This window comes from Hemicordylus capensis, chromosome 1, assembly GCF_027244095.1.
Source record: "Hemicordylus capensis ecotype Gifberg chromosome 1, rHemCap1.1.pri, whole genome shotgun sequence".
Classification (NCBI taxonomy): Eukaryota; Metazoa; Chordata; class Lepidosauria; order Squamata; family Cordylidae; genus Hemicordylus; species Hemicordylus capensis.
In genome coordinates, this window is record NC_069657.1 from 346404658 (window position 1) to 346430158 (window position 25501).

Sequence of the window (25501 nt, forward strand, 5' to 3'; positions counted from 1 at the left end):
TCATCCTGCCAAGTAGGAAAGAAAACTTGACCAAGTTCTGGTGTGGGTATGTAATAAAATAGTTGTCCTAGTACATGTGGACAACTGGCTTTTCTAGTGGTTACATGCATATCAGTAAGTTGCTATTTGGTGTATGCTTACCCATATCTATCCACTGCCATGATATAATATGAGACTGCCCCGGACCAGACTATTTGAAAAATAGTGTTCTATTCCAGCTTTTTAATATAGTCCAGATGCAATTTCACACATAATCAATCAGTTCTAGAATAATATGCAAGGAATCGCAGTTTTGTGTTCCACTGCTTAAACACTCTTGTTTTGTGGCTTTCAGTATGTGGATGGTGTTCATGATAATATAGGCTGACTGTCTGATGAGATAAAAGATATAATAGATGATCTGCAAATCATCTATGCAAATATGCAAATTGATGCCAAAACAGTGTGTGCATTTATGGCTAATGGCTTGTTCCCATAGTTTACTGAACTAATTACTTTTAATTTTAAAGCAATATCACACTAGGAAAATATAAACTTTCTCTATTAGTTAGTTAATTAAGCCTATTTTATATTTCTCTAATCCTCCACTAAGATTAGTGAAGCTGGTGTAATTGAAGGAGCCTAAGGGTTTTTCATTTGGCAGTAAAGTGCAGGATTTTTAAAGCTTATGCAAAAGTTTCTAACATCCTCTTACTTATAGTCCACACACTTCATACTCCTTCCTAACACAATTTGACTCTGGCCACATACTTAGCATGAGGCTTCTGTTATTTTCACAGTGCCAACTGCCAGCCACCACTTGAATTCTAAGAACCACCTGTCCCTTCTAATACTACTTTAAAGAAGTTATGAAAAAGGATGGATTTACAAGTGCTGTCCAGCAGATGGTGCTGTGGAAATTACATGAGGTCCGTGCTTATTGTGTGGCCAGAAAGTCCAGAAATACTAGAAAGGAGCATTGACACCTATGGAAGTGTGTGGACTGTAGCATTAGAAACTTGTGCAAAAGGTTTAAACAGTAAAGATGCACTTTACTGCCATCTAGAAAACCTCCTTATATAGCTCCGTGCATTCAGGTCTGGCAAAGGAAATCTAATCCTGGTCCATATCTAAATGAGAGACAACCTAGGAACTCAAAACAACATAGCAATGAATTCTATTCATATTAATTGATATAAAATAATTATAATATGGGAAAATAATTTGCAAGGAATCACAATTATGTGTTCCACTTCTTAAACACTCTTGTTTTGTGGCTTTCAGTATGTGGATGGTGTTCGGGATAATATAGGCCGGCTGTTTGATGAGCTAAAAGATAAAATAGATGATCTATCTCAAGATCTCAAAGACAGGAGACTTCCAGAAAAAGTGTTGCAAGCAGAAGCTCATGCCACCCAGCTGAATGATTCATCTGCAAAACTGGATGGGTATGTTAATCATGAGTTTGTCATTACATATATCAAAATACTAGAAAGAATTAGCACAGAGGTTGCTGTAAAAAAATTAATAAATTGCTTGTTTCATCCTTTTAAACTGTAGATCAGGGGCTCTCAAACTTGTCCAAAAATACCTTAAGGCAGCAAAGATATCAGCTTGCAGTGTTCAATCTTGTCTTCAGGTTAATGACAAGCAGTCTAAAAGAAAAGCTGGATCTTTCTGAAGCGCCTGGAATCATTGAGATTATCAAAGGCTTCGTGTGTAGCTGCATTACTGCTTGTATCATTTAACATGTCATTCATTCTTCAACAACTTCTGATGCTGCATTTCACACGTGGCTGCCTCCATCTTTTCTGGTTGGAATCAAGTTGGTGGATTCAAAGAGGGAACATTCAATGCACTTCTGGGATTGTCCCAGCAGTTCTTAAAATTTAACTTATTTTGCTTCTCAATAGAATCCTTGAGGAAGCTAAGAACCTTTCACTCAATGCCACAGTAGCTTTCAAGGCATACAGCAATATCAAGGACTATATAGATGAAGCTGATGGAATTGCCAAAGGAGCAAAAGCTCGTGCCAATGAAGCTATACAACTGGTAAGAGAAAGTAAGAGTATATCTTTTGGGCAGTGCTCATTGTAGGAGATCAGAATTTGAGGGATGAGTTAGATCTTCCTGTGCTGGATCAGGTAGCACTCCCTTGGAAGGAACAGGTACACAGTTTATTATTTTTATAATTTTTACATTTTATATCCCGCTATTCCTCCAAGGAGCCCAGAGTGGTGTACTACATACTTATGTTTCTCCTCACAACAACCCTGTGAAGTAGGTTAGGCTGAGAGAGAAGTGACTGGCCCAGAGTCACCCACCAAGTATCATGGCTGAATGGGGATTTGAACTCAGGTCTCCCCAGTCCTAGTCCAGCACTCTAACCACTACACCATGCTGGAGTGCTCTTGAATCCAGGCCTCATCCTAATATCTTAGGTGGAGGCTATGGCCAGGAGTGCTTTCCATCAGCTTCAGCTGATTCAACAGCTACATCCATTCCTTGAAGAGAACATTCTCAAAACAGTGGTGCATCAGCTGGTAACCTCCAGGCTTGACTATGGCAATGCATTTATGTGGGGCTGCCTTTGTACATAGTTTGGAAACTTCAGTTAGTCAACAATGCAGCAGCCAGAGGGGTCTCTGGGGTAACTCGGAGATAACATATTATCCTTGTACTTAAACAGTTGCACTGGCTGCTGATACGTTTCTGAGTGAAATACAAAGTGCTGGTTGTTACCTTTAAAGCCCTGAACGGCTTAGGTCTGGGTTATCTTAGAGGGTGCTTTCTTCTGTATGAGCCCCACCACATGTTAAGGTCATCTGGAGTGGTCCATCTCCAGTTGCCTCTGGTACTTTTGGTGGTGACGCAGAACCAGGCCTTCTCTGTAGCTGCTTCTGGGCTGTGGAATGCACTCCCAGCAGAAATTCGTGGTTTGGGAGAATTGTTGGCCTTCAAGAGAGCCCTTAAGACTTATCTGTTTGGTATGGCCTTCCAGGGTTTTAAAATTGCTCTTAAATGTTTTCTGTTTTTAATGGTTTTAAAGTGTTTTAAATTTGTTTTTATATTGTTTTAAGCTGTTTGTTTTAAATGATTTATTGTTTTTTTAATTCTGTTGTGCACTGCCCAGAGCCGGATGGGGTGGTATAAAAATGAAATGAAATGAATAAATATATGAAGAAATAGAACCTAGTGTCCTCTGCACCATCTACCTTCCTGACTCTGACATAATCTTTCTGATTTGCAAACAGATACTTATCAAGTCCCAATTATGTTATCATTTGAAGCTTGTCACTAGACTAGAAGGGTATTCACATGCACAGCCTAACCCAGGACAGTCCAGCCTGGGTTAGGCTGCGTGTGTGAAGTGCTGGGAGCGAGGTCACTCCTGGCACCACCCCCGCCCCAAACCCTACTTTCAAACCAGCATCTAGCCAAGATTAAGTGAACCTGTGGTTCACTTAACCTCAGCCAGAGATTATCTGGTGATTGCCGCCAGGTCCAACAGCTTCCACCAGTGCACCACCATTTCCAGCAGCAAGCTGGGGGAAGAAGCAGCTGTGTTTGTGCCCTGGGACACCCTAGGATGTGGTGGGGGGAGTTCTCCCACTCCCGGCATTTCCCTCCCCTGCATCACTGCTCCTGTAGGTGCATGGTGCGGTGGAGGGCAGGATGGTGGCTGCTTGTTTGCTGGGAAAGGCAGGTGGCCTCCTGCCTTCCCCACAGCCTGCCCACCTTTTGACTCTGCTGTGTTCTCTCTCTCTCTCTCTCTCTCTCTCTGTAATAGACCTGAGGAATACTCAAATGGGAACAGACATTATAATTAAACCTTCATGTAAAGGCAGTGCAGTCATTGTTGCATAGGATATTGCAGCAGCCATAATGCTGTGGCCTGGGGCTGCTGCAAACTTGGAAAGCAGCCCGATGCTCCTAAGAACTGGCAGCTGCACAAGCAGCACTACTGCCAATTTCCCCATTGTGAATAGGGAAACCAGCAGTATTACTGCTTGTGTGTTGGTCTAACTCACATTACTAAACTTATATTAGGTGATCTTGTAAGTTGAAAATGAACTACTGGTGGTAGCTGTTGTTTTTGTTGTTGTTTCTAGCATTTCTATACCAAGTGTATCTGTCACAAAGCAATATGTGCAATATGTCAAAATATCTATCAAATCAAAACAATTTAAAAATTACATGACATCCATCAAAACATAGTCACGAAAGCCTTCAGGACAGTGACTGATGTCCTGACGAATGATGTGTGGGCATCCTAATATCAGCATCCAGCTCCCATAATGGCCTGCTGTGATTCCAAAATGTAGATGGTATTGTGCTCTTGAGCAAAAGCACAAATACTTTCAGAGGTTCACCCATGCACTTTTAGACTGGAAACGCATTGCTTGACCCTTAGTGATGTGTTTACAATCTAACAAATCACTTTTGGAGTGCGAGCAAGCTCTGTAAAGTCTTTGCACTCTTCACAACAGCAGAATACTATCCACACTTCAGTAGACCAAGATAGGGGCTAACGAAGCATAGGTGCTGTTGGGAGCACCTATATTTCATTCATCAGGATGTTAGCCAGTAAAAGCAGAAAAAGAAACAAATCTAAATACTTTAAGTGAACACTAAATGCCTTCTGGAAGAGCCAGGTTTAAACACCCATGAAAATGCCAACAGGGAGTTGGCTAAACAGTCTCCCAATAGTGGCATATTTATTTATTTTATTTATTTATTGTTAAATTTATATACCGCCTTTCATTAAAGCAATCCCAAGGTGGTTTACAGCAAAAAATGTAAACACAAGATGGTAAAAAAGACACAATTAAAATATTAAGTGAAAAAAATATTAAACAAATCTGATTAAAATTTTAAAACAAAGGCATAAAAGCAGTACAGACTATAAAGAGCAGCAGCAGAGAATCAAATAAATGCCTGGGCAAAAAGCCAAGATTTTACACTTTTGGTAGAAGAAAATCCTTAAGGTACCAGAGCCTTGCAGTAAGATCAGGAGAAATTGTTTAGTTAGAAATTGTTTACCTGGAGCAATGGTTCCCAACCTGGGTTCCTTCATTTGTTGATTAACTACAACTCCCAGCATCCTCAGCCATAATAAATTGTAGCTGGGGATGCTGGGAGTTGTAGTTCAGGAACATCTGGTTGCCTATTCGCTACCGAGTTCAATTTAAGGTCATGGTTTTGACCTTCAAAGCCTTGTGGGGTTTGGCACCTGTTTACCTACAGACGCGCCTCTCCCATCCAGTTACATCCCATCCGGTCAGATCTGGTCAGATGGCCCTTTTGTTGGTCCCCGATTTCCTAGAGGTTTGGGGAGCTAGGAACCCATGAAAGGGCCTTCTTGGTTGCCGCCCCACTTCTCTGGAATTCCCTTCCTCTGCAGATTCGTTTAGCTCCTCCTTGTTGATTTTTAAATCTTTATTGAAGACTTTTTTTTTCACCAGGCTTTTACCCTGTAGTTTATTTATCCCCCCCCCCCCCCCGTCTTGTTTTGCAAGTTTTGCAATGCTGTCTTGTTTTGCAAGTTTTTGTACACCACCCAGAGTCTTCGGAGTGGGTGGTATATAAAATGTTTCAAATAAATAAATAAACAAACAAACAAACAAACAAACATCTGGAGGAACCGAGGTTGGGAACCACTAACCTAGCGACTGTGGATGAGATGTACAATAGACCATTTTCCAAGTATAGGATCATGTTTAATCAAGGTGGTACAAAATGGAATGTTGCTAAAGTAGATAAAACAGGTTCCTGTTCAAAAAAATGTTAAACGTCTCCTTAACTTTTTAAAAGATGGAAGCCAAATAAATAAGCAAGTTCATGTTAGTCATACCTTTTCTATATATGTGTCGCACAAGTTGTGACTCACGCTTACAGCTCACCAGCCATGTATTGTGGCCTATCAGGCAATCCGAAGCAGGCTTAAAAACCGGGATGTTTATCAAGACTCTGGAAGACTACCAGATATTTGGCTTAGTGGGTCACAAGCTGGGCTGCTTATGTGAAAGGCATTTGGAAGGTATAAAATCTTGTGCTTGTAGGCACAATAATTACCTGAACTTTCACATACAATCATACAACTTTCTTGTCGTACAATTTAATACCTACCTGCTCTTTACAACTAGAACCAGTTTGTTTTTAATTATGTATGTGTTGCATGGGTATGACCCATGACACAGTATTAAATGTTACTTTGTTATCAGCAGCATATTATGGCAATATGGTTTGTTTTATGATATAACCCAAGTTCAGTCATCTAATCAGATAGTAAGAGTCTGAGTGCTTCTTAGTGAGTGGATGATTTAATTAAGAGTAATTCTATCCCTCATCTTCTACTATTTGAATACAACAAATGCACAGGAATTATTGCAGAACTTACAGATTATTTTCAGATAAAATTCCACTGTAACATCTTTTACTCATAGGATGACACACACACAGCCTATTCCAGCAGCTAATGGCATATGCAGAAACTTCTGTGTTTCTACATATGCAATGAGACATTTATTTAGTCGAAAGAGAGTGTGCCCTTCTTTGTATATGGAAGTGCCCATTCTATTCAGTTAACTGGAAAGCCAGTTCACATCCTCTACATCTGGCAGACATTTTAGTTATTTTAAAGTCTCCAGAATAGCTGTGTAGTACAACTATAGCTTTGGTTTTGGTCAAAAGTAGTCGAAGATAGAATTAATATTATAGAAATGAACTCTGGGTTACCTTAATCATTAAAAAAGCTATTTCTACCAAACCACCCCAAGTGTGGTTACTTCAGCAATGCTTTTGGTAAATCTTTAGGACCAACCACATTTCCAACTATAAATGGAAGAAGAATTGCTGTAAATTATCTTGTATGTCAATTCTTTAAAAAAAACAAAAAACCTTTTTTGAGTGAGTTTAGTAGAGCTTACTCCCAGATATGTGTGTGTGTGGTTAAGCTTTTTTTTAGCCCTGAGTGTCTACGCAAGAGCCACATGTGTGCAACAGAGTATCTATGGAGCATTATGCCATGGAATATGATTTTTTCCAGCACCACTTTGTTCTCTAAACTGATTTTAAAAAAAAATCATTTGTATGTGGTCCAAGAGAAGACTTGTCATCATGCCTTTTGTTGTTATCCTTAAAATGTTTGTGTTGGCTTGTAAACCAAATCTGTAATCAGTTCCAGACCTTTGAAATGCAAGCTGAAACCTTCTCAATCATATCCACCCCAAGAAGGTCATTAATTTCCCCAAGAAACCAGTATTAGTAGATGTAGTGAATAACAGATTTAAGCCAGCCCACATGAAAAATGCTGCACCATTCCCTCCATGTTTGCTCAACAAAGGCTGTTCCTTTAAAACTTAAAATTGTCCCTTTGGTAATCACTTCCACCACACCCACTTTTTAACAGAGTTTAACCCCAAGGATTAAAATTCCAGGGAAACTCTCCTTCTTTTACCAATGGAAAAGTACAGAAAACCCTCCACATGCAGCCTACACGTGAAGAGCAAACTTGGTAGTGTGCGCTGCTGAGCAATCAAACTTGAGATGTGTTTGCACCAGAGTGAAAGCCCTTTTCCTGAGTTAAAAATCCACTCAGAGGCAGGTCAGATACAAAGAACAAAAAGTGAAAAGCTTTATTCAAAAATACTACAGACTGCTTCAGTCTGAGGCTTTCTCAGCTTTTAGTTACAGGTAACAGAAACACTCAGTACTTGCAAGAATACTTTTAAAGAGCACTCCAGCTGCTATTTGGAGTAGCACACTTTAAAAATTGTGGTTATCTAGTTACAAAGATAATTTAAAAAGCACCCACGGTTGCAAGGAACCTTTAAAGGCACCTTTACAGGGTACAGAGATTTCTAGAGCCCCCTGGTTGGATAGAAAGGGCTCAGGCTAGAGTTTCTTAGAAGGTTACATTACAAGATAAAACACAGTAGACCAGGTGTAAGGATTTGCAAAGCACCAAAGGAGAGTAAATAGTCTCACGCAGGCTAGCTATCACACTATTCCCTGTCAAAGTCTTTCTGAAGCCACAAACTCTTGGGTTCCTTTCTCCATGAACTCACCTGAAACTCCAGGAGAGAATTCACGCTTCCTGCAATCCTGTCTCTCAAGGAACCGCAGATGTCCTTCCATGAGAGAAGTCTCCAGGCTGACTGTTGGCCATGAGGCAGCAAGAGACTTAATTGCTGGCGCTCACGAAGCCTGCTCCCCATTTTCTCCTGGCTCCTTCTCAGAACAAAGACCCCCTTCACTTCCTGCTTCCAGGCCTTCTAGGTCACTATGTGCTTAGTGGCTGATCCCCAGAGGTCACTGCCTGACAGAAAGGACAGGGTTCACTCTTTAGGGTAAGGGAGAGGCCGATTGCTACAGGAGTTAAGCTGAGAAGACAGAAAGAGGCAGGCAAATGCGCCAGATGCCTTTTCTTGTTCGGCCTACTGTCCTATCCCCAACAATTGGGAAGGTATGAGGGAAAGAGAAGAGCAGGCAGGACATCAGGCACCTGCTCCTGCCAATTTTAATTAAGTGCCTATTTTTTAATTTATCTATTGCATTTTATGAATGTTATGAATTACTGTGAGGACTCCAGTCAAAAAGCAGAATATAAATCTACTAAAAAAAACAAGCAAATAAAATCAGTCTAAAGATGTCTGTGAGTGAAAAGTCACCAGTATTTCCGGTATTATGAACCCATTCTCTTCTGGACTCACAGCTGCCCAAAAAGAAAGTACATACTACCTATATACATCCCAAATGCTTGTTTGGTTTGCTGCAGTTCCCCTTCTGTTGTTGATTGTTTGGTCAACTGAAAACAATCACTTGCTCTTACAAGCATTTATACTTGATAGACAGTAGGAATGTGCGTAAAATGGATTTTGTGTTTTGTTTGAGCTTGAAACAAAACACAGATGGCCGAAATGTTTAATTGAAACAGTGGTCAAGCCAGTTGTTTTAACAGAACAAAACTCAAAAAGGTTTTGAGTGTTTCAGCCATAGGGAACAATGGGGAAACTCCCAACACCCCTTTGTTCCCCACAGACATGAAAATCAGTTGGGTGGTAGGGCACGATGGTAGGGCACTACCACCCAATCCCACAAAAGAAATGGGCAAGCAGACGATTTCAAACAAATTTTTGACACTGAAATCTTCTGTGTTTCAACGTTGATACGTTTTGCACATCCCTATTAGATAGATCATGGATACCCACATAAAACTGCTCATAGATCTATACAAATGGTTTACAAATAACAACAAAGCTTTTATTTCAACCACATGCATGACAGACTGTGAATTGATATTTTATATATCATTACACATTTCAGTATACAAACACCATCAAACTTTCACCGTCATTTTACATTAGTGGGATTGAGTTGATTCCAGAAATACATACAATATTCTCTTTGTAGATTTATGAAAACATGATTATCTATCTATCTATCTATCTATCTATCATATTTCTATACTGTCTGATATATGCATCTCTAGGCAGTGTACAAAGTTAAAAAATAGTGAATATAAAACAATATAATGCCAGTTAAAATGCACAAAACAAGTAAAGCAATCTCAAATGATAAAACCCATTATAAGTATTAAAATACTAAAAGCCTGGGAAAACAGGTACATCTTGAGGGTCTTCCTAAAACAAACAGAGGAGATGCTCTTATTTCAACAGGGAGCATATTCCAGAGCACCAGGGCACCTACAGAGAAGGCCTAGTCCCAGGTTGCCACCAAACAAGCCAACAGCAACCGTAACTGGACTTCTCCAGATGATCTTAGTAGGTGACATTGTTCATGACAAAGAAGTTGCTCTCTTAAGTACCCTGGACCCAAGCCGTTAAGGGCTTTATAGGTAACAACCAGCACTTTGTATTTCGTTCAAAAACATAGCAGCAGCCAGTACAATTCTTTCAAAATCAGTATTATATGGTCCCTTTGAGTTGACCCAGAGACCAGTCTTGCTGCCTCATTCTGTACCAATTGTAGTTTCCATACTATGTACAAAGGCAGCCCCACACAGAGTGCATTACAGTAGTCAAGCCTAAAGGTTTCCAGCATATGGACCACTGTTTTTAGGTCATTTACCTCCAGAAATGGACATAGCTGACGTATCAGCTGAAGCTGATAAAAAGCACTCCAGGCCACTGTCACAACTTGAGAAACCAGAGACAGTTTGGGATTCAGGAGCATTCCCAAGCTACATCCCTGATCTTTCAGGGGGAGTGTAGCCCCATCCAGAACAGGCAGATCTAAACCATCTCTCAGCCCCAACCTCCCACAATCAGTTGATTGATTGATTGGTTAAGGGCCGTCAAGTTGGTGTCAACACTTAGCGAACACATAGATACTCTCCAGGATGGTGGTGGTGGTTTATTTATTTGATTTCTATACCGCATTTCCAAAAATGGCTCAGGGCAGTTTATTAATTATTATTTATTTATTTATTAGATTTATATACCACCCTTCCAAAATGGCTCAGGGTGGTTTACACAGAGAAATAATAAATAAATGAGATGGATCCCTGTCCCCCAAAGGGCTCACAATCTAAAAAGAAACATAGATAAACACCAGAAACAGTCACAGGAGGTACTGTGCTGGGGGTGGATAGGGCCAGTTACTCTCCCCCTGCTAAATAAAGAGAATCACCACGTTAAAAGGTGCCTCTTTGCCAAGTTAGCAAGGGGATCTGTCTTCAACTTGGCCTTTGAGGTCTCAGTGGTGCATTCATTGTTGTCTTAATCGAGTCCATCCACCTTATTGCTGGTCATCCTCTTCTCTTTCCTTAACCTTTCCCAGCATTATGGAATGCTCAAGGGAGCTGGGTTTTCGCATAATGTGTCCGGAGTATGATAGTTTGAACCCGGTCATTTGTGCCTCGAGTGAAAATTCTGGATTGATTTGTTCTAGGATCCATTTGTTTGTTTTCCTGGCTGTCCACGGTATCCTTAAAAGTCTTCTCCAACACCAAAGCTCAAAAGTGTCAATACTTTTTCTATTTTGCTTCTTTGAAGTCCAGCTTTCATATCCATAGAGTGTCATGGGGAAAACCATTGTCTGAATGATTCTAATCTTTGTAGGTATAGCAATAGCAATAGCAATAGCACTTACATTTATATATAATACCGCTCTATAGCCGAAGCTCTCTAAGCGGTTTACAATGATTTAGCATATTGCCCCCAACATTCTGGGTACTCATTTTACCGACCTCGGAAGGATGGAAGGCTGAGTCAACCTTGAGCCCCTGGTCAGGATCGAACTTGTAACCTTCTGGTTACAGGGCAGCAGTTTTACCACTGCGCCACCAGGGGCTCTTTATATAGATACATCATGGCATATATTTATTTGTTATTTCTCTGTGTAAACCACCCTGAGTCATTTTTGGAAGGGCGGCATAGAAATTGAATTAATAATAATAATAATAATAATAATAATAATAATAATAATAATATCCTTTCCAAGGCCTTCATTGAAACCCTACCAAGTGCTAGCCTGTGGCGTATTTCTTGACTGCTGGATCCTTTACTGTTGATGGTCGATCCTAAAAGGCAAGCATTTAGGGAGGTTGTGCCATTTCCTGATGAAGCTGGTATGGAGAAATAGATTTGGGTGTCATCAGCATATTGATAACACCCTGCACCAAACCTTCTGATGGATGGTCTCTCCCAGTGGTTTCATGTAGATTGGAGACAGTATGGAGCCTTGTGGAACTCCATTATAACAAGTCTTATGTACACTCTTAGTGAGGAGACCATTTGTGTCTAAAGATACTTCCACTCATGCAAGCCCCACACAAGCACCACCCCCTGCATTTCTGTCATTTGTTCTCCCAAAAGGGTATGGAAATATCCTTTTCCATGCCATGCCAGAGGGTCACCCAACTCTGAAGAGCAGCGTTTTGGATAGTGTGGTTGGTTTGCCAAGATGAGGAGGGGAATATAAAGCCCCGTGGACAGAGTTATTTGATCATCTCCATGTTATCTTCATATAGATGCACAAACACTTTATAGACCTAAGAATATTTAAAATTGATTTGAAACATTCTGCTCCCCAGTTCAGTCCTCCTTCCATTATATTTGTAAAGTATTTCTTTCTGTTTCATGACCATTGGCAGCTTTGGGGTTTTTTAAAGCCACATTAATAAGAAATTTATTTTATTAGTTCTGTGATATAGGGTGAATATCAGTGATTTGAGAATATAATTTAAACACATTGATTATTATTTCAAATTTTCATGACTCTTCAGCTAAATTGCTCTGTTTTACTTCTTTAGGATTGTAAACTTCTGACCTTTCTACTTAGCATATATTTCAGTGACACTGGTTGTTTTTCCCTATAGGCATCTGGACCAGAAGGATCATTAAAGGATGGTGCCAAGAGCTCTCTACAAAAAAGCTTCAGGGTTCTTAATGATGCCAACAGGCGTGCAAATGATGTTAAAGGTATGCATTTTCTTTTCCCTGAGATAATTGGGCTGAAAAGCTAATAAGATCTGCTGTGGTCTTAGTGCACAGAAATCTCTCTAGGAAAATATTTTGATTTATTATTCTATCCCTATCTTCAGAACTCAATTCTGACATGAACTGTGTACTCATCTAAAGCTTCAGGCTCTTACATTTAGGTTTAGATCCTACTTCAGTCCTGATCTGCCTTGGAAACCTAAGGCAAGTTACAGTTTTTCAGCCTCTGTTTCATGTTTGTACGAGAAAGTAGTAACACTAACCTAGTTTATATATGGGGCTGAGAGGATGATGGATAAAACAAAATGTTCTTTCCTCAGGGAAAGAGGGGTGTATGTCAAAATAAATAAGGGCTGAGTTTGGGAGCTGTTGGATAGATGAGAGAGCCCAGCATTAGTAGATCAGTGGGCCCCAGAAGAAAAGTTCAGGAAGGAGGAAAAGTGTCATTCCAGCTACAATATCATTGTTCACACATTCCGCAACCTATCTAAAGGACTTAGGATGAGTTACAAGATATCTTGGGTTGCTTCCATACTGAAGCCCCTTAATGCTGCTAAGCTGTTGCTCTTACACAAACAGCTGGAATCAATATTAAAATGGTAGTTCCATACTGCATTAAATATAGTGCTATTTACTCAAATCCACAATGTGCCAGTTCAGACAATACTCTATCTGCACTGGAAATACTCGGGCTACATTTTCATGACCAGAACGATGGCAAATAAAGAGTTAACTGCGATCAGCAAACCCTGTGTGCTCCTGCAGAATGTGTCATGACTAGCCTTTAACCTGAATCTTTAAGCAGGATCCAATCCTGGTTAGTGATTCTGGTTAAATACTGGTTAATTGCAGCAATTTAATCGGAATTGCTCCAAAAATTCCAGACTGTTAATTGTCATCATTCTGATCATTAAAATGTGTATTTGCAATCACCTCTATCAACATGTAACTTTTCTCTAGTATTACCTTCATTTAATGTGTAATTGTTGCTGGTCTCTGACTGTAATAAAGGTGACTTGACTTGACTTGACTAGTATTACTAGGGCCATATTTTCATGACTCGATGGCATGAAAACCCGAGGTAACAATGGTTAGTTGTTAACCCCATGCCAACAGAGAATGGCACCTTGAGCGCTGGCAGCAGGGAGAGGCATGCACACTTGCAAAATGTGCACCTTCTCACAGGGAAAAAGCCCCTAAAAATAGGAAAAAAGAGCTAAAACTGACTTGTTTCAAGTCAGAATTTTTCAACAGGTTCTGGATCGGATGCCCTCCCTAAGACCATCCTTCCTCCCCCATATGGAGGGTAAAGGACATTCTTTTGATTTTATATTAATTTTTGACTTCCCAATTACAGAAGCACACTGTCAGTACAGGCGAAAGTACTTTGAATGTTTCTGTTCTTGTGGTTAGAAAGAATTTCTTAATTTCCCTTCTAGCCATCAAGGGATAAAAAGGTGTGAAGTCATTCTAATTCCCGTAAAAGGTCTTCCTGTTCCTGCAAGAAAAAAATTAATATAAAATCAAAGGAATATCTTTTCTCCTGAACATGAGGGTGGAATAATGGTCCAAGAAAGGGTTTCAGATCCAGAACATTTTGTAAAGTTCTGGCTTGAAACAAGCCAGATTTTACCATTTTTAGCCATTTTTCATAAACATTTTAAAAATTCACCAAAAATGTGGTGATTGACCCATTCTCTTCACATTCCCTACAAAGGGCTCTAACCTCCTGACCCACATGTGTGGCAAGTTTCAAAGCTCTAGGGCCAACTGGTAATTTTTGGTGATTTATTTAAAAATTCCCAATTGACCCCTGTGGGGGGGAATCTGAATTTAAGTCAGAATTCGATTTTGAATTCCAAATCAAATCTTTTATCACCAGAGCATATAGAATCAGAATCCAATATTGTAAAATTTGGATTGGGTCAAGTCAGAATCCAAATCTTCTGAACACGAGCAGGCCTACTGTTTAATATATGGAGCTATGGAAAATAAACCCTTTTAAATATGTGTAAATGACTGGAAGGGATCACACCCACTGAAGGTAGCAAAGGATGCTTGGTAAAAATTTATAATGTACCATCTGAAAAGATATTGCTTCTCTTTTTGTCCTTTCTAGAATCGTAAATAGAAACAAATTAGCAGGCTTGTGTATTTCTACTGTCCATAATCAGTGTGAAGGCTACCTACAGGCTTCTTCCAGGAAGGGTGGTGGAGAGTGATTGCTAATCCCATCATTTCCTCCACCTCTTATTTAAAATAAAAAGTTGCACTCTTGTCCATTAGAGAAAGGAGAACTTTAAAAATCACTTACAAACCAAGCTGACTTGCATGTGTCTTCCCTCAGCAGCACACTGACAAAATCTACATAAATGTAATGGGGGAGTTGATACTGCAAACTAGCACTGCAGCCAAGAAATGGCAGGGCATTATCAGCAGACCACTCCTCTTGCTGAGTGTCAGTTTGGCTCTTTCAGCCAGCACTGAACAGGCTTGTGATGCAATTGTGTGCTTTAAGGGGGGGGGGGGAGGTGCCACAAATCAGGGTCTTGGAAAAGACAGGAGGCACAGAAAATGCCTAATTTGTAATAATTTGGCAACAGTGTCATGCTCTGTAAAAAGTGACAGGACTAGTATCCACCACTATGCAAAACAAGGGCTAGTGTAGAAGAAACCTTTCCTTTGTGCTACTCTCACAACACTCATTCAGGTAGATTAGTGTTGTCTGATGTTGATTTGTTCAAGATCATCAGCTATAACAGATAGCTCCTTGTTCGACTTGTCATAGATACAACTGAATCTGATGAAAATGACCTGTATAATATTGCAATAAATTGTGTTTTAACTTAACCTAATACATTTATGCCTCTACTCCTTATCAAAGGTTTACTCCAGTTTCAGTACTAGCTGAAGTTCTGTCTTTCTGAAGCTATTTAATCCCTTCATGTAAAGTTTTAAATTAGGTACTCATATATGATCGTGAAACCCTATTACAGGTTAATTGGAGGGTTATGAAGCTGATTTTTCTTTATCATTAAATGGTTCTGATAGTGATGAAACTGCTTTGTTAAGACATAAAGTTTTAATGTTTTTCTCAATGCTCAGTCCTCTATATATGGTAATATATTGTCAGACATTTCACCTGCCCTGCAGGACCCAGTTTTAACCTGAATATAAAGCATAATTTGAGTCTGATATTAATTGTTTTTATTTTCCTTGTGGCTTTTGCTCCAAAATTATTATTATTATTATTATATTGCTGTTATTAACATAATTCCTTATCTGTGGCTTGGCATTTCTGGGTTATGAAGTGTGCTGAGGTAAAAATATATAGAATAAAGCCTTCTTTGCATTATCCAAAATCCCTATAGGAAACCCGGAACTGAAAAACAAATGATAGGGACTGTATAAAGAGCTAGTAGGAAGACGTGATCATTAGTTTAGAATTTCTCTCTCTGCACTACAGGTAGTACATTAGTTAAAGTAATGAAAACCCGTAAACCACTCAAGTAATATATTCTCCAGGAAGCCTGGCCTGGGTTGTGACAGAGATGGGAATGTTTTCTTGCTACGTTATGACATCCACCTGATTTGTAGCCAATTACATAAGGTATAAAATGGCTGTTAATCAGGAAAATGCCATATATTACCACCCAAAATTGCTGAAATAGTCCTTACAGAGCAAAACGTCTGACGGCAGCTATTAAAATGGAGATTTACTCATTTCTCTTTCAATCCTTCTCTCTCTCACTCTCTCTTTCTCGCTTGAAGGGAAAAACTAGTCGGAGAAGTAGATTTTACAGCCAGCATTTTGTACAAGTGTGATTTTCAAGATCTTGACAATGAATGAGTGAGTGCTGCTTTCCCTTGCTCCATGTCAGGATAGAGTAGGGTTTCTTGTTTTGCCAGGAACCAATCTGAAAGCAAGACTAATGGGAAAAGAAATTTTGAACATATTTTCAGATATTTTATTTATATAGAGACTTTTAGCTAAAGAAGATTAGATAATAAATATCAGGTCAGATTGGTCAAGGGCAGATTGGTGACCCACTCACTCAAGTCTTGCTCATGGCAATCCCTTCATATCAACAATTTGTAATATAATGAGAATTGTATTTTTGAGAAGCTTGTTAGAAAAATCATTTCTAGTATGTAGGTACATTTTGACTTGTTCATTTGGCAATGGATTTGAAAGGATCGCCTTGTATAAATACCTATAAAGTAATGACATATTAGGTTTATTGCTCTACTAGAAACTCAGTGAGTCCTTTCTTACATGCAGTGAGAAGAGGCTACCTGTTTTGCAGGGAGGAAGTCCAAAAGCGCACCTCCCCACACACGAGTAGGCTGCCGTTGACGAGCACTAGATCCTGCCAGTAGCTCCAAGGGTCCGGGTGCCAGGACACACCACCCCGCCCCCGGAGATTCAATAATGCTCCACGTGAGTGTGCGGTGGCTGACACACGATCATTCAAAGGGGGTTAGGAGAGCACCTGCTTGTTAAGAAGGGAAGTTCCATATGCTGGTTTGCCGCTGTGGTGCCGCCAGGATCGAGCGCAATCCCAGTGGTTCACACATGCGTGCAAAACCGGGCTGGGCTCCCTTAGCCCAGTTTTGTATGCGCATCTGAGTAGCCTCAATGTCTTGAATCCTAGCAGTTCATTTGCAATAGGAAGCTTCTTCCATGATTGAAAGGAAAGTTGCACTCACTCAAAAACCACTTCCACGAACGAAAGTGCAACTCTCTTTCCATTCAGTGCAACTCTCTTTCCATTCACAGAAGGAGTTGTTGTACACACTTGAACCCATGTCCTGTACAGATGCTCACCTGCAATTGGGTGTTCAGTTGGGATACCAACTTGGGAAAACTGTTCTAGAAACTAAGGAAATCATTTAGGATGCTAGGGAAAATCTTTTCCGTACCACAGCCAACTCTGCTAGCTGGCAAACCAGGTAGCTCCCCACCTGGTAAAGAGAGACCAGAATTACTAGCACCAGATCTGCATGTGTGAATAACCATGGATCAGATCCAGACAGTGCAGCATTTCTTAAGGGTACCCCAGAGCCAGAAACGGGCAAACAAAGCCAGAAACTGGACTGTTTGAAAAGAAAGTTTACTTTGTATGACCACAATGCAAAACTCAGGCATTTGGCAACAATCAAGATAGCTCTTGGGGACAGGGAGGGAGGGAAAGAGAAAAGGGAAGGGCAGAAGCTTAGAGAGCCTTGCAGCTGGCTGCAAGTGTGGAAGTGGGGGAAGAAAGATGATGATATCAACTTTCGATCACCAGGGGGCGGGATCTCATCGGGGGAAGTCCAATGTTCCTTACCATAGAGGAGATCACCAACATAGGAGGCAAGGAGTCATTTGAGTGCCAGACTGCCACTGGGTTGCAAGCGAGCTAAGGTGGAAGGGAGAGCAACTCTTTAAAGGCAGGGAGAGTAGCTCCCGGCCACACTGACAATGCATCGCTGGCCGGTATTTGCTCTCAAATACAGTCCCGTGGCCCCATTTGGGAGTGAAGCCACGCCCCATGCAGGGGGCATTTTTCTGTGGAAGTCCACGGATGGAGGGTGGCTGGGGCACCAGGTGCAGCCCCTGATTGGCAGCGGCCCGGGTTTTTGAACCCATCCACTCAATGGTGGCTCTGCCCCTGGATAGGATGCAGCTTCTGGGTTCACATAGCCTTAAAGAGGGACTGTTAACAGGTCTGTATGGAAGCAGAAATGCACCTAGGTAATTTTGGAGCCTGGACCTAAAGGTCTTTGGAGCTCCCCCCCACCGCCCGCCTGCTGCAAATTAAGCATCATTTTTTAACAGGTAGGTACTTGAGGGCACAAACCACACCACCTAGAACAGACTAAAGAGGATTTGGGGAGCCCCAGGGGGTGTGGAGGTCCTGGATCTTGGCACCAAAGTCCAGGGGTAAGAGTACTTCTGCATGGAAGTCTGGTAGTAACCACCCTTCATGATTATGCTTGGCTCAAAGTGGGAAAAATAGCTTCGAATGGGTACAGCCAACCACTATACTAAGCTCAAAGTACTTTGGGAAAGTTTGTCATGGCATAGACATGTTGGAAAGGACAGAAGAGAGTAGACATGTGCCTTGAAAACAAAGAGTTGCTTTATTGAGGAGAAATAAGTATACAGAAAGTGAAAAAAGAGTAGTTAATCCTGAAGCACATTAGCGCTGGAAAAGGGGCAGAGGTTTGAGGGTGAAAGAAAGAGAAAGAGGAAAGCCATTTTTCATAGCTACCTACTATTGGAAGTATGGAATTGGAAGTATGCTTCCAATTTCCCCTTAAATATGCTTGACTAACAAGCAGAATGTTGCCGGTTCGAATCCCTGCTCAGGGGTTTAGCTATAATTGAGGGATGGGTTCAAAGAACCTGTGCCCCTGAGCTCCTGAGGGGCCCCCAGTTCTACCCCTCTCAATCTTCTTCATTATATCCCTCACTCCAAGGGGCTGCCGGAGAGAGAGTTGAACACAGGCCTCCTCTCCCTTGACTATGCCCCTGTCCACACTGTACTAAATCAGGCAGCAGCGATATAGGAAGATGCTAAAAAGCATAATCTCATACTGCACAGGAGGAGGCAATGGTAAACCCCTCCTGTATTCTACCAAAGAAAACCACAGGGCCCTGTGGGCGCCAGGAGTCGACACTGACTTGATGGCACACTTTACCTTTAGTGGAGGTATATTTTATTTGTCTGTGGTTTTTACAGCTTTTAAAAGTTATGTGAGTGGTTTCTTTTTCCTCCTTATTTTGTGATATGTATTTAACTCTTTTTTGTGTAATGATTATCTTTCTGTGTATTCCTGGACCAAAAAAATAACCCAGAAGTTTTTGCCCTGACTTGCTCTGCAACAGCAACAGCAGCAGCAGCAGCAGCAGGGATATCAGCAAAAATGAACCACTTTTCAGCTTTAATCAGTGCCATCAGAGTATACATTTAGAGCAGAGTTCAACAGATACATAGCTATGCGGGTCACTCATAAACACATACAAATACCAGATTTTTCTGTGGAAGTTCCTTGCACATCTCTTTATACTTACTGATGTTATCTTATCAAAGCCATTTAGTTATAAAGGTAGGAAAAAAGCAGATATGTTTCAGCTTGGGCTTTGCCAGTGCCATGACCTGAACATGGTAATCTCTACATCAGAGAAGTTGTTCTGAAACTATGAGTTTGACCTTTATCCTGCACCATCACAGGAAGGTATTCGGGAACTCACTCTTTCACATATGTCTATACAGTATATGATGAGGGGGAGAAGTCCCCAGACACCATGCTTCATTCACGTCTAGAAATGACATACTGCTGACAGCTGCAAAACTGTTCCTAGGGTTTCCTGGTCTCCCTAAAGCTTCTACAGAGAGCATTACTCTCTGGCCTTTTTGCATGCTGTAATATGGGGTTGTCATGCTGCTGCATATTGGTGAGCCCACTCTACAGTCCTTCAAAACAAGTACACTCCATTGCTTGGTCAGATACCTGCCCTCCCTTTCATCCTCTGCTCACTTGATTATCATTCAGCTATTTCACAAAAGCCATCAGATCTGAAGGAGTGCCATAAATTGTAAACTAATTGTGTTTATAGGTGCATCTTCAGGAACAAACATAATAAGCTTTTTCATTCTTGAAAATAATCTGGTATGTAACTTAAGTACTGTATGCCAGTGTGTGCACTGATCCTGCTATCATCTGTGTTGTTATATGTAGTTGCTTCTTCTTTACAGACTTCCCTGTCTTCATTCCAGCAGAATATGTAGGAACTTGATTCACCTTCTCCAAAAGCAACTAGAAGATTATTTCTGTTGCATATAAAATAAATTCATACAAGACATACTAGGTTAAGTGCTATAACAACAAAGCAATGCTTAAAATAAAATGGTCTCTTAGTGTAAATTTCACTACAGGTGACTTCAAAATATGGCCTTTTTGAACATTTATCATCAGTATAGTACAGCAATTTCTTTAAATATTTATGGTGATTTTAGGAACCCTATCCTCCAGTGTGCATTGGATTCCCTTGGGAAATTTATTTTGGCTTTTTCTTGCTAATATTTAGGAAACAATTAAAATGTATTTGAGATATTAAGCGGAAAAAATACTAAACAGAGTCTGAATATTGGAATTTCAGAGATCCACAGAGATTAAACTTATTAAAAGCTATAAAAATAGTCTGGTTCTATGGTTACCAAGTTTCCAAGCATGGTTATTCTGAATTGTAAAAACTGATTAATTGGTATAATTTGGCCAAGACACCCAGGAGGGAAGCAGTCAGTATAACAGACACTGGGCAGAACTACAAAAAACCGCTAGCAGAAATAGGAGCTATTTTTTTAAAAGCATAATATAGGTATATATATATATATATATATATATATATATATATATATATATATATATATATATAGTGGAGGCAAGTAAGCCCTTACTTGCTCTCTACCACCCCATGCAGCTTCTTTCTGGGGCGGCGCTCATCCCAAGTACCCCCTGTTACTAGCTGAGCTTATTCTGCCCAGTTCCCAGAAGTCTCCCTGTTTAAGCTACATCTCCAGGCTTGGAGATTACACTTTTGCTATGCTCAGGAGCTGCACCACAATGTGAGCTCCCAGTTTATGTTATACATGGGGACAAGTTGCTTAGTTGGCAGTGGACTGGTCACCCCTAGATTTGGGCTGCAAGTAAAACATATTACAAAGGGGATTAGCTTCACACCCCCTCTCCCTATGTGGGAGGCCCGGCCAAGCAGACTCCAGAACTAGCTATTGTGAGTTATCTGGCTTCTTCTGAGGTCATTTTGGACTTAGGATGAACTCTAAAATTCCCCCCATCCTCTCACAAGAGACATAGCACCTGTTATTAACAAAGCAGTTAAGCTAGGAAGGGAAAGCAGATAAGACAAGTGCACCTCCCTGCGGCACCAAGCCCGTGCTTGAACCGCGGTTCGTGCACACCCCTAACCTTGAAGCAATATTAGGAAAATAGTATTCCAGAACAAGTAAAGACACATTAAAAACTCTAGGAAATATAGTTTAATTATGCAAGAAACTATCCTTGTTAAACATTTATCTTTGATAAAATATATTATCTACACCCACGTCCTAAACTAATTAACTTGGGAGTGTTGTCAGTTCCATGTCTGTATTTTCTTATCTCCCTTTCTAGCAGGCATTTGAAAATAGGCTATAATTTATTATCTTAGAATCAGACCAGGCCAAATGACAAGAAGACATTTCCATTTGTTTTCAGAAAACATGCAGAAAAATGTTCAGATGTCATGTTTTCCCATTGATTTATTTTCCTGTGTTGCAAATATTTCAGGCGTGAGCCTCCTCCTAATACCTTATTTGGCAAATGCTTGTGTCCTTTTAGCAGAGACTCTTTTACAGTCCAATTAAGAAGGCTCTGGGACATTGTATAATACAATATATCTAATATTGAGGTGTCCATAGATGTTTGAGTTCTCTGTAATTTGACACCTGCAGCAAGTGATCTATATATGACTTATGGGTCATTTCCCAGGTTTTGCCATCAATCTGGTGCTTTTGTTTCCAAGAGGAAAGTGCCTCCTTGATACAAATTGCCTTCTCCCTGCTCTGCACTACCATGATGTCCTATATCAATGTGAATAAATAATGAAAAGTGTTTCTAAAATGATGCTTCAGCACTAATCAGCATTTTCTTTGCAAAACTACACTCCTGACTTTTTGAAATATGTATTTGCAAATATCCACAAATCTAAGCTGGAATGTATCTTTAGACAGCCCCAAAGAAATCATTTTTAATGGAAGATGTCATCTTGGAAAAGCACCCCTGTCATGCAAAATACGTTACAAAGAATACTGAATCATACATCCCCAGCACAGTATCCCTCCAGTGGCTGTTGCTGGTGTCTGTCTTATGTTTCTTTTTAAGATTGTGAGCCCTTTGGGGACAGGGAGCCATTTTATGTATTTATATCTGTGTAAACTGCTTTGGCAAACCTTTTGTTGAAAAGTGGTATATAAATATTCATCGTATTCATATATAAAAGATGACATCAATGCCATCAGTAGCATATTGAATTTTATCATTGTACATACAATTTGACAGTTTTTCAGATTTTGACCTTTTATTTCATCTACAAATTAATTTTTGCTGTGCATGTAAGAAGAAAATAAATTGTCAATGTTGCCTCAAGTATTGATCAGATAAGAGTTAACATGATTCCATGATGGTGATGATAGTGACAAAAAATAAGCTTCTTTTTTTTTAGCCACCCCATAACAAATTGTTCTCTGGGTGGCTCACAACACAACATTAGAGCATCCAATAAAAACACATAAAACACATCAAAACAACACACCAAAAAACCCACACCCCACATAATAAAAAACAATTTTAAAACTTGGTTTTTTTAATCAATTTTTTAAAATCAATTTTAAAAAGCCTTAGTGAACAGAAAGGTCTTCATGTGGGCGAACCTCACTGGGGAAGGTGTTCCATAAATGGGGTGCAACCACCAAAAAGGACCTCTCTCTAGTAAAGCCACCTGCCTCACCTCATTTGTGAGGGGCACTCAGAGCACGGTCCCCAAATAAGAGCTTAAGGTCTGGGTTGGGACATATGGGGCAGGGTGCTCTTTCAGGTAACCCGGTCCCAAGCAATTTAGGCCTTTAAAGGTAAAAACTAGCACTCTGAACGGGACCCAGAACCAGATTAGGAGCTAATGCCTTTCAGTGGGCATTACGTTGTAGCAACTGCACTGCATCAAATAAGTGCAATGGGAATAAGATAAGTAAAACATTCTCTTTGTGACACTGTTCTGACCTCGTTGATCTTCTACACACACACAACCACACACACACACACACACACACACACACACAGAGTCAAGAACTGAGAAATTCTGGGGTTACCACATAACAATTTCAGCTATTGATCCGCACAGATGATATTAAGAGGACCATCCTGGATCTTCTATTTAATTATACCATTATTGCAGCATTGTACTGTGAGTCTGTAATTTCATAGGCAAAGAATTTTGTATATTAGGCTGAAATCTTTCTACTAAAATTCTGTAAACACCATGTTTTATGTACTCCCAAGAAGCAGACAAGATACTCTGCTGCAGAAAAACAACAATCTTATGACACTTTAAAGGCCAACAAATTTATTATTGCATTAGCTTTAATGGATTACAGTCTACTTCACCAGTTGCATGTCGTATAATTCACAGTAGGTAGGTATATATACACATATATGCACATGTGAGTAGAGAAAAAAGAAAAACACAGTGTAAGCAATGGAGCCCAATGGCCATGAAATGCAAGAGGTATGGGCTGTGACAGTTCTCTGTTTATATGTAAAATAAGCACAGTGACAGTTCACAACAGCAGTATTGCTAAGTTAATAAAGCCTATAATGTAACAGGAAACAATTGTCTCAATGCCAACTTGAATGACTAGACTCAAAATAGAATCAAAATCTTGTGCTAAAATACATAAGTCTTAAATGTGCCACATAATTCTTTATTATATAGTGTAAGTCTGAGAAAATCAAGGCTATGGATATCACAGAAATTCTTCACCTAAATTTCAGAAAATATGATTGGTCGTTCTTCACTGTTAACATTATATAAGTTCATCTCACACCTTAAAGGAAGGACTTGAAGAGTAATAAAAAGTTATGGCTACTGACTTGTCATATGATTTACGCTCTGAACTCCCTCAAACTTAGTTTAATAGTTAATCAACTGATCACAAACTAATAGTGTTGTGAATAATGTTGGACTTGAAGCACAGACACTTGGCTTAAAATTTCTTCTTAGCCATAAAGGTCACAAAGTTTCCGTGAGTCAGTCACGTTCGTCTAAGCTGCCTCATTGGTTGTTACGAAGATAAAATGGGATAATCTCTATGCTACTTGAAGTATCTTGAGCTCCTTGGAAGAGTATTAACTAAATAAATAAACACACACATCAATTAAAGAAATAAATTAAATCGATGGTATGTGGCACCGCTGTAATAATTAAAGATGTCACTGGAGAACATTTCAGCTCACAATTCATGTAATATTTATAGTACACATGATATGTAAACATAAACCAGAAAATTAAGAATTAAATCTTTGATTTGTGCACTCTGCAGAAAATGAGGATAATCTAAAAGGTATGCAGAATAGGTTGAAAGATGCTGAGGAAAAGAACTCCGATCTTCTGAGAGTTTTGAACGATACCCTGGGAAAATTGTCAGCAATTCCAAATGGTAAGTAATATGGCTGAGATGAATTATCATCTGTGAAAATTTTCAGGGTAAAAGAATTTGAAATGCATACTGCTCCTCCCAAACCCAAACATGCCTTCCCATCCACCCCTCATTTCTTCCTGACTTTTGCAATTACAGTATTCCCTGTCCCTGCTGTTCTTGATTTTCTCTTTTCACTTATTAGTGAAAATTGGCATGATCCTTGACAATCAGGGATCCCATAGTGAGTGAAATTATGTCATGCTACTACATAACCAACCAAAATTTCCATCTTGGCTTCTCTAGACAGGAAGGAATGGGACTCTGAATTGCTTAGATGATCAGGTGAATCCCCTCTTATTTCCTCTACTGCTCTGTGTTTATTTCATCACTCACCCCTTTCAGCTTAGCATCAGAAACAGGGAATGTTGGCAACTTGGTTTGGTAATGCAGCTATGTACCGTCTTCCCCCCACCAATGTACAATATGCTAATACCCCATCCCTGTTTGTTTCACCTTGCAGTATCATCAAAAAGAAGGGGTTCCCTGTCACAACCCACAAACAGGCCTGTGTGAAGATTCAGTTTGGCCCTAGTAAAAATATTATTGATATGCTGCTCATCTTGGTTTAGCTACTGTATGTTTCTGTGTTTAACTTTAACTTTTTTGGAGGGAATTTTATGTGCCCTCTATTCCATAGGTTCTCTCAACCATTTTAGCTTTTGAGGATGCTGGTGTGCTGTGTGCCACAGAAAAAAGAAATACTTGGTATTCATTTCTTCTTTGATCTGGCATGAGCTGTCACTTTCTTATCTTTCT

At 40.0% G+C, this 25501-nt stretch overlaps 1 protein-coding gene across 12 annotated transcripts in view; it reads left to right on the forward strand.

The window, feature by feature from the left end:
• LAMA2 (laminin subunit alpha 2) overlaps positions 1-25501 on the forward strand; it is a 759697-nt gene that overhangs the window by 640420 nt on the left and 93776 nt on the right. For all 12 annotated transcript variants that reach the window (XR_008313916.1, XM_053286200.1, XM_053286222.1 and 9 more), the window contains 4 exons: positions 1264-1427; positions 1893-2031; positions 12323-12425; positions 24587-24703. Coding sequence is in view for 11 of the 12 variants with exons in the window: in XM_053286200.1 (XP_053142175.1) it covers positions 1264-1427; positions 1893-2031; positions 12323-12425; positions 24587-24703 (523 nt within the window). In the remaining variant the exon portion in view is untranslated. The remainder of the gene's footprint in view (positions 1-1263; positions 1428-1892; positions 2032-12322; positions 12426-24586; positions 24704-25501) is intronic.